At 28.4% G+C, this 9868-nt stretch overlaps 1 protein-coding gene across 1 annotated transcript; it reads right to left on the bottom strand.

The window, feature by feature from the left end:
* Positions 1–284: 284 nt before the first annotated feature.
* Positions 285–3515, bottom strand: LOC109805659 (2-Cys peroxiredoxin BAS1, chloroplastic). The gene is made up of 7 exons (XM_020367833.3): positions 3157–3515; positions 2989–3063; positions 2577–2658; positions 2100–2179; positions 1410–1535; positions 870–983; positions 285–615 (listed from the first exon to the last, which is right to left on the bottom strand). Exons 1-7 carry the CDS (start codon positions 3343–3345, stop codon positions 499–501), a joined length of 783 nt encoding a protein of 260 aa, XP_020223422.1. The 5' UTR covers positions 3346–3515; the 3' UTR covers positions 285–498.
* Positions 3516–9868: the final 6353 nt, after the last annotated feature.

Raw genomic sequence — 9868 nt, 5'->3', positions numbered from 1 at the left:
GCTTTTGAAACAAATGGACATAAAGGGGGCAACAAATGGACATAAAGGGGGCAACAAAATTTCCTTTTTAGCTAACCGTACACCAACCGTGCTTCAAGCTAAAAATGTTGTGTGCTTCAATCCCTTGAAAAAATTTTCTGTTCGCTTGTAGAAAATTTAAGAATAGTTTTTTTATTTAAACTCCTTATTTCTTTTAGCTTCTCAATTTCCTTTTATCAGCAACGTGGTAGTTTCCAATTATATCACATTTTGCACAGAAATAATAACTTGCTGGAACTCAAGTGTTGGCAAAAGATATGTTCATATATGAACACGAAATAGAGAGATCATAATCAACAGAAATTGCAAAATAATACATAGTACACTTCAAAATCCATTACACCAGCATGAATTTATTAGTATTACCATACCTGCGGCTCAAAAATTTAAGGAATTACAAAACATTGACCCACTGATTGATACAGATGCAGATGACCACTCTCTCAACTATTATCCTAGCTACACCGCTGCGAAGTAGTCTTTGCTGAGTTTAGGGTCTGGTTTCATGGACTTCTCCCCAGGCTTCCACCCAGCAGGGCAAACCTCATCTGGGTTCTCCTGCACATACTGTAAGGCCTGCAACACAAATGGACATAAAGGGGGCAACAAAATTATGTACATTATAGAAAGGTAAAACAGAAAAAATGTGATATTTTTTTGTTGTAGATCGCACATCGACGATTGAAATGACCATAATAGAGCACATAAGTAAGAAACAATCCTCATTTTACAAGTCATTTTGTGGAATTGAATAAGGTCTCAACTCACTTTCTAAGATTCTGAAAAAAAATTATGCTGTCATAACACCCCAAATTAAGTTCATAATTTACCTGGAGAGTTCTCTTTGTCTCATCAACACTTCTACCAATTGCCAAGTTGTTAATGGTAGAATGCTGAATGACTCCTTCCTTGTCAATGATGAACAATCCTCTCAATGCAATGCCCTATATCATTGGAAGCATTCAGAGTCATTAGGACACAAGTCTGATAAAGTGGAATGAAAGGCAAGTTTCCAATGTCAACACTTGGTGCTACCTACTAACACCTAAAGCTATTTCCTACATTGCATTCCAGAAAACATAGAAACATAAGCATATAAGTTGATGATTGGGAAAGGAAAAGTTCACGGCAATGGTTCAAGTCCTTAGCAAAACCAAATTAAAACTTGATTTGATTAGAGAGCAGGTCTGATAAGTGATAATTCGCAAATTATGCAAATGGGGGAGACTATGCCTCATATGAAACATGATATACCCCTTCCTAGGCAGGTTTTGAGAGAGAAAAGACAACAAACAAATTAGATTATATTTCTTTTAATTTATCCATCCATAAGTAACATTTTTTCAAACAAATGTCATGTCAGAACATACCTGATCAGGAATGAGAACACCATAAGATTTTGAAATGGATTTGGTGACATCAGAAATCAAAGGATACTTCAAGTCACCAAGGCCACCTGACTTTCTATCTGTTTGGATCCATGCAAGGTGCGAGAACTACAATAATAACAACAGCATCACAAATCAAGAAGAAATAAACATTGGAAGTTCAATTAGATAGGGTATGACACAGACATCAGAACATAAAGAACCGACTAAGCCCAACACCTTTTTTTTTTTCTAGGGCACACATCTACATGTTAGAGTACTGTTGCTGTCTATGCAAAGGTCATGTGCATTACTTTATAAATATCATATAATCTTATTACATCTGTTGATCAACAAAAACATGTTTCAATTATCTAAGCTCAAGTGAAGCTTCCACTCAGATATTCCCCTCTTCCTTTAGTTATGAAGTAATTCCTCAGACCAAACTTTCGCTCCATGAAGCATGTCTTCAGCGACAAATGCAAATACAGTAAGCTTGAAGCTTTTAACTTATTAGATTAATCATGCTAATAACTAGCTTAGTAAATCCTTAAAATGCACAAAGATTGTAAGCAGACATAATCCTTTTCATAATACAACAGGCAGAAGAATGTCATATAAAGCAGAATATGAGATTTTCCCCATCAACTGAGCCAGCTATAGTAACTAAAAAAAGCGTCTAAACTAACTCACCACACTGTCAACTGAAACACCCAATATCTCAGTATTCAGTGCCTCGAACTCTGCATGCCGGTCACTAAAGGCAGTGATTTCTGTGGACAAGTAACAGATGTCATTGTTAGGGAGTTAGGGGTAGACAAGGCTTAGTAATGTAATGTTTTTCCCCAGAGAAATATCAGTCCCTTTTTGTTCGAAAACTATCTTACACAACTAACAAAAATGAACTATTAGGGTCATTTGGTTTGATAAAAAGCCTCTGCTATCTCCTGTTTTTAAAAGTTTATACAAAAATAGTGAAAATAGAGAATTTGAAAACATAAAACAAAATGAAAACAAGATAACAATTTTGTAATTAAAAGTGAAAAAAAAAAAAAAAAATTAGTCAAACCAAACAGACCCTTATTTTTCTAAAATAAGTTAAACCAGACAAACAAAACAGACATATATCTCAACCTGATTATTATACCCTGGTAAAAAAAGTCCACTAACCTGTGGGACAAACAAAGGTGAAATCCAACGGGTAGAAGAAGAGCACAACATACTTCTTCCCAATGTAATCAGAGAGTTTCACCTGGAATCACAATGCTTAAGCCAACAAGCACAAAAACTTTGCAAAAACCATAATTAAAAATAAAACGTGTTTTAGTTCCTCAATTTCAGGCAAAATTGGTCCTAGTCCTTTTAACTGGTATTTTTATTTTATAATGGGTGAATTTCATCCCTCTTACTAGATTGAGTAACAAAATTCACTCACCAATTCTCTTTCTTAGCGCTTACACAGTTAAAGTAGAGGAATCAAGACCAAGACAAAGACCAATTCTGACCCAAAATTAAGAAGAAACCTAAAACCCATTTTAGCTTAAAATGAAACAACAAGACAATGAAAAGCAAACAATTTTACATTGATAAACTCCTGATCAAACACAGCCTCGGCTTCAAAATCCGGTGCAGTATTTCCAACAAGCGGAAGCTCACTCTGTTCATTAAAAAAAAAAAAAAAAAAATTAGCAACAACAAAAAAACATTATGGGCGAAAGAAAAGGGCGAGTAAGGTGAGAAGGTTAGTTACGGAGGAGGCTTTGACGAGGAAGGAGCGGCGAGTGTGGGAGGGGCGCGTGAGGGAGAGCGAAGGGCGCGTGGGGAGAGAGAGGGGGTTGAGGCGGAGGGAATTGGGGAGGGAGAGAGAGGCGTTGGGAGAGAAGAGAGGCTTAGGGTTTAAGGAGGAGAAGAGGGTTGCAGAGGTGGCTGAGCATGCCATTGTGATTGTGATGAGATTGAGGGTTTCACTCCAAAGAGAGGTTCAAATGGGATTGGGTTTTGAGATTGGGTGGTGAGAGTGAGATAGATAAAGTGGGTTACACTCAGAATAGAGAGTAGAGAGAGAAATCGGGTTGCTTCACTCTTCACTCTTCACTACATGCCATTGCCACCATTACTTCTTTCCACATTTTTCAACCTTCCTATTTATTTTAACAATTAATTCCACTTTTCCTTTTTTTCTTTTTAAATTAATCCTTACCAATTTTATATTATTTATTTATATATAATTATTAAATTTAAGGATGAAAATATCTAATCAAAAAATGGAGACTTAAGAAATTAGTTACTAAATTGTGCACATTATGGATAAAAATTGTGCACATTACTAAATAGTTACTCTTATATTCGTGTCTATATTTTATATTTTGTGTCACATGGATATTTTTTTTATTATATATTAGATGTTAGGTGAATGAATAAATTAAAAGTATGAAGGATAAATATATTTACTATTTATTTTGTGTCACATGGATATTTTTTATTATATATTAGATGTTAGGTGAATGAATAAATCAAAAGTATAAAGGATAAGTATATTTTAAAAAATGGATATATAGATAAGAAAAAAATTATATATATATATATATATATATATATATATATATATATATATATATAGTAAGGAGACTAAAAGTATTACTATTATGGTGTAAAAAAATATTACTATTATTAAACTTTGTTATTAATAATGTTAGTTTCTATTTTTAATTTAATAATTTTTAATATATAATTAGTAATTAATATTTATACAATAACAAGTTCTAACACAATTGGTTGATAATTGATTTTTTTTAAAGTATATTAAGTATGTGTTTGGTTTCAATTTTTAAACACAAATTCTTTATCTCTCCATGTCCAATTATCAATTTACGGAGAAGCTATTATTTTTTCCTTCCAGTTAAACGTGAAAAATCATATTTTGATGTTAATACAACACACGGTAACAAGATTGAATTCTCAAGTCATGTGTCTCCAGATCCTCCCCATAGAGAAATGGAGAAATCTAGTTCATGCATTGAGAGAATGACACGTGGATAAAAAATTTAATGGTTGAAATTTCATCTCTTTTCAATTGCATTAGCAGAAACCAAACAACAGGACCTTCTCCCACAAAGTAAAGTTATAAGTTATATAAGAAAATTTTCAGCATTCAGCAACATTATGACTTGCTCTATAACATGTGAATAGTCGATGAATTGTCACCACCAAACTTGAATAATTGAATTGGTGTATGGCATTGGTCATTTATAGGTTGCTCTCTTATTTGCCTAAACTTACTTTGCCAGTTAAAGTGGCAAAGTTTCATCGGTAGAAAAATAAAATGTTAGTTGTTCCTAATCATGTTCTAATCAGATCAGAAAATACACTTGATTGTTCTTATTTAGCTCCTCTAAGCCACTTGTGAATGTTTGAGAAATATTGGAACCAATGAAGTCCAAAAATGAGAATATAAATACTTGAAAAAAAAATATTCAAAACATGTAGATAAATATCCACTGGTGAGAATGGTAGGTTAGGACTTACGAGGCAAAAACCTTTGTATTTTTATCCACTTGTCATATACTTGCATCATATATAGAACAACCGGATATTATTACTATTAGTCATTAAAGGTTACTATGTTCGTTTACTGTGATTTAAAATTTCTACACATAAATTAAGAATAATAATAAATATATTAATTTTTTTTATATTAATTTACTAAAATAACTTACCTTCTTAATAAGTATATTACTTTTAATTGTGATAATTAAATAACTTATAAAAAAATAAATTGGAAAAAATTAAGATTACATTGGAGAATATTATTCATTTTAGAAAATTTTTTTAATGTTAAGACTGGTCATTGCGGTTTTATTTTATTTTTTTTTGTATATAAAATATTAATAATTTTATAAAATATATATTATTAATTATATTTTAATTATGTTATTATATATAATAAAATAAATATATTAATATTTTTTTATATTTTATTTTATTATGTTTATCTTATTAATTTTTATCATTTTATTCTTTTAATCTTAAATAAGTTGCAAAAAATTATAAAGTGATATTTAAATATTTTTTCAAACAGAAAGAGAAAAAGAAAAAATTATTACTCTATTTATAAGACAATTATATTTTATAAAAATAAGTAATTTTAAAATTTTTACCATAAAAAAATATTTTTCAAAATTATTATATTTTTTAATAAAATTAATCAAGAATATTGGTTTAATTGCATTTTTTATCTCTCAAGTATTACAATTGTGCAGTTTTGTGATCTCCAAGATTTTAATTGCATAATTTTAGTCCTTAAAGAATTACAATTGCGCGATTTTGGTCCTTCAATTTTTAATTGAACAATTTTAGTCTCTCGAATATCATAATAGTATGATTTTTGTTTCTCCCATTAAAAATTAATAATTTTAATATATATATATATATATATAATGTTTTAAAATTAAATAATTATTTATCTATTCAAATTAACGTATATTATAATTTTTGATATTATATTAATAATACTATTAATATATTTATAGATAAACTAATAATTTGATAAATATAACTTGTTATATATTAATATACTTTTACAAAAATATAAGTATATTAATTAAAAATATATATCTGATCTTATATATTTATATTTTTGTAAAAGTATATTAATATATATTAAGTTATATTTATCAAATTATTAGTTTATTTATAAATATAGTAAAAATATTATTGATATTAATTTATCAGTAATATTAAAATACTAATAATATATAAATTTTATTTATTTAGTAATAATAAATATATATCATTTGATACATTAAAAAAAAATATATACGTTAATTTAAAAAAACAAACAATTATATAGTTTTAAAACATTATATATATATATTAAAATTTTAAAATTATTAAATTATTAATGAGAAAGACTAAAATTGCACAATTATGATATTTGAGAGATTAAAATTGTTCAATTAAAAATTGTGAGACTAAAATTACACAACTATAATCTTTTAAGGACTGAAATTACTCAATTAAAACCTTAAAGATCAAAATTGCATAATTATAATATCAAAAACACAATTAATTAAAGAATATTTTATTCACAATTTTGGAACGGGCCGTTCTGCTTCACTGGTGGTGTTTTAATTTTGCAACCAGAACAGCCCGTTCCGGTTTCAGAACGGGCCGTTCCGGGTCCAGGTGTTTTCACAAAAAAAAATCTCATCCACGTGGATGCCACGTATGTATCTACGTGGCATCCACGTGGCCAAAAGTTAACTCCGTTTAAATAATTTGGACGGAAGTCCCACATTGAAACTAATTAATTAATTTGGGACTAAATTGAAACCTATTAATTAGTTTGGGACCAAATTGAGACCAAAAATTAATGAGGGACTAATTTAAAACAAAAAAAGATTATAAGGGACTAAAATAAGTTTTTAGCCAAAAATAAATTGAAAAAAATTAAGATTACATTGGAGAATATTATTCATTTTAGAAATTTTTTTGAATGTTATGACTGGTCATTGCGGGATGAAGAATATATTTTTAATAAGACCAATAAAAATAGTTAAGTTAGTTGTAATTAATAATGTCATAGTTTAAAATTTTATTTTAGAAAATACCCATAGAATTAAATAGTTTACAAATGATAGTTATATTAATCTAATGATACCACTCAAAAGTTAATGAGTAACTTTTTCAATCAACAAGCATAAATTATAATGTTAGTTGTCTAATATATAGATTCACTTTCATGAAAAATGAGTATAAGACTAAAAAAAAGTTATCAATTAATACATTTAAAAATAGATTCTTATTTCTTATAATTAAAACTAAAATAAGACTCATTTATTTTCTATATATGCCGATGAAGGTTGTATTATATATGAATTTTAGTTTTATAAATAGATATACCATATAGTCATATATTATTTTCATTTGCCTTATATTGACCCCATACATAGGGCAAGTGAATATTATTAATCATTAAAATTTAATTTTTTAATATATATATATATATATATATATATATATATATATATTTTGTGATGCCCCAAGTTTTATTCTTTCTCTTTTCTTTTTTGCTTCAAGCTTCGGGATCGAGAGATTTCTCAACTTTCTCCATTTTTCTATTCTTTCTTGAACGTAATGGAGCCAGGATTGCGGAGTCGAAGCTCCTTCTTCTTTCTCGTTCACTCTGTGGTAGCTTAGAGTTCTTCTCCAAAGTTCTCATCTAGCTCGGAACCTCGGAGTTTGCGAATTCGAGGTTAGGGATGCTCCATTTCCTTGTTTTCCTTGAAATGATGGAGTTTTAGGTGTGGATTTGGGTGAGAATAGTGGAATGTTGAAATGAGTTTTGAGGAGAAGTAGAAATAAGATGATTATGAGTTGAATCTTTTGTTGTGTGTTGTAGTTTTGGTATTTTCTATGTTGTGGGTGAATGTTGTTGGCTGGATTATAGGCTGCATGTGTTGGAAAAAGTTGAAAATGCAAAATTTGAAGAAAAATCGAAGTGAGATTTTCTTTTAGAAGTTTTTCAGGAGAGTTCTTTCTTCCTTACACTTATTAGCTAAAGGAAGAATTCTTCTAATTTTAATCCTTCCTTACACTCATTAGATAATCGAATATTAGAGGCCTTTTATAAGTAAAATTATAATTCATCTATTTTATTATTATAATAGTGTTTCATTAATTCCTCTATTAAGAACCAATAAAACATGTTTATTATGACTCTTAATAATAGATTATTTTATAACAACTCTTTATTACCAATTAATTAATTAAATTAATAAAATAATTAAATCATCCATAAATTTTTACATGAGTTACATAATATTCTTTCAACACGATACAATACACTTTTAAATTCAAATTTAAATTTAAAATAAAAATGTAAAAAGTTAAGCACACTCTAGAAAAATTGTCCGGTTTGTACTAAATACCTACATGGTCTATATTCATGTGTGTGAGCATCACAACTATTATTACTCGCTTCATATATGTTTTTTTGAAATACTACAAAATACAACTGTAAAATATCTTAAAAGTGCATATCCGTTAAACTAATTGATATGCAAGTAATTTTATTAGGAGATTGTGTTGTTTGTTTCTTGTACTATCCGTACTTCGAAGTCGAGCTCCGAGCTCGGTACCATAGTACGAGCCAATCTCAGACACGCGCTACGTGGCGTCAGCTCGACACTTAAGAGATTCTAACTGATCTCTGGGAATCTCGGTCTAGGCGAGATTCTCTACCTAATCAAATCACAACTAATCTCAGGCCCAAGGCCTAACACAACCCTAATATACATCAAGGTACGTGCATTATATATACGAGATTCATACTCACACAAACCCTAACTTTAGCATCAGAGTCTCTTTTGCAGGTACCACCCCCATCTTGGAACACGAGCGTACCAGTGAAGGAGGTTCACCGATCTTACCTGGCGGATCAGCTCTACAGCAGATTTTCGGTAAGAACGTTTCTTTTGTTGTATTTTTCAAAATGATAAAAAAAGAAAATATGCATTTTCCGTTTAAAATGATTTTACATACATATCCAATAGGAGTTCACCATATTACTCCATAGCCATCATATTAATTAATACGATGATGTGATAAAAAAAATGCATTTTCCTTTTAAAATGATTTTACACACATACCCAATAGGAGTTCACCATATCACTACATCAGCCATCATATTAATTAATACGATGATGTGATAAAATAAAATAAAAAATAGAATCCTGTGTAGAAAAGTTTTGGTGCAATTAACAGTGTGTACAAACAAAATTCTAAAAAGAAACAAACTCCATTAAAAATATTAAATTATATAAAAAATTATATATAGTTTTTCAAATAATAACTGAATTAAGCAGCATTGTTATGATAAAATAAAAATAATGTTAATAATAATATACTAATATTATCATAATCGTTAAAACTAGGAAAATAATGTAAGTTAAATTAATGAAAAAATAAAATAAAATAGGAGTTCACCATATCACTACATCAGCCATCATATTAATTAATACGATGATGTGATAAAATAAAATAAAAAATAGAATCCTGTGTAGAAAAGTTTTGGTGCAATTAACAGTGTGTACAAACAAAATTCTAAAAAGAAACAAACTCCATTAAAAATATTAAATTATATAAAAAATTATATATAGTTTTTCAAATAATAACTGAATTAAGCAGCATTGTTATGATAAAATAAAAATAATGTTAATAATAATATACTAATATTATCATAATCGTTAAAACTAGGAAAATAATGTAAGTTAAATTAATGAAAAAATAAAATAAAATCTATGATACAGTATAATATGTATTTTACAATTATTTACATTAAATAATTATAAAATTTATTGTATAATTGTTTCCGTAAGTAACTATAATGAAAACAATGTCATGATAAATATTTTATTATTTTTATCATAAAATATTTTATAATCAGCAGAATTTTGTTATAT

Source organism: Cajanus cajan, chromosome 7, assembly GCF_000230855.2.
Source record: "Cajanus cajan strain Asha chromosome 7, NIPB_CcT2T_4, whole genome shotgun sequence".
In the NCBI taxonomy this organism is placed as follows: domain Eukaryota; kingdom Viridiplantae; phylum Streptophyta; class Magnoliopsida; order Fabales; family Fabaceae; genus Cajanus; species Cajanus cajan.
This window is presented reverse-complemented; position numbering and strand designations above follow the sequence as displayed.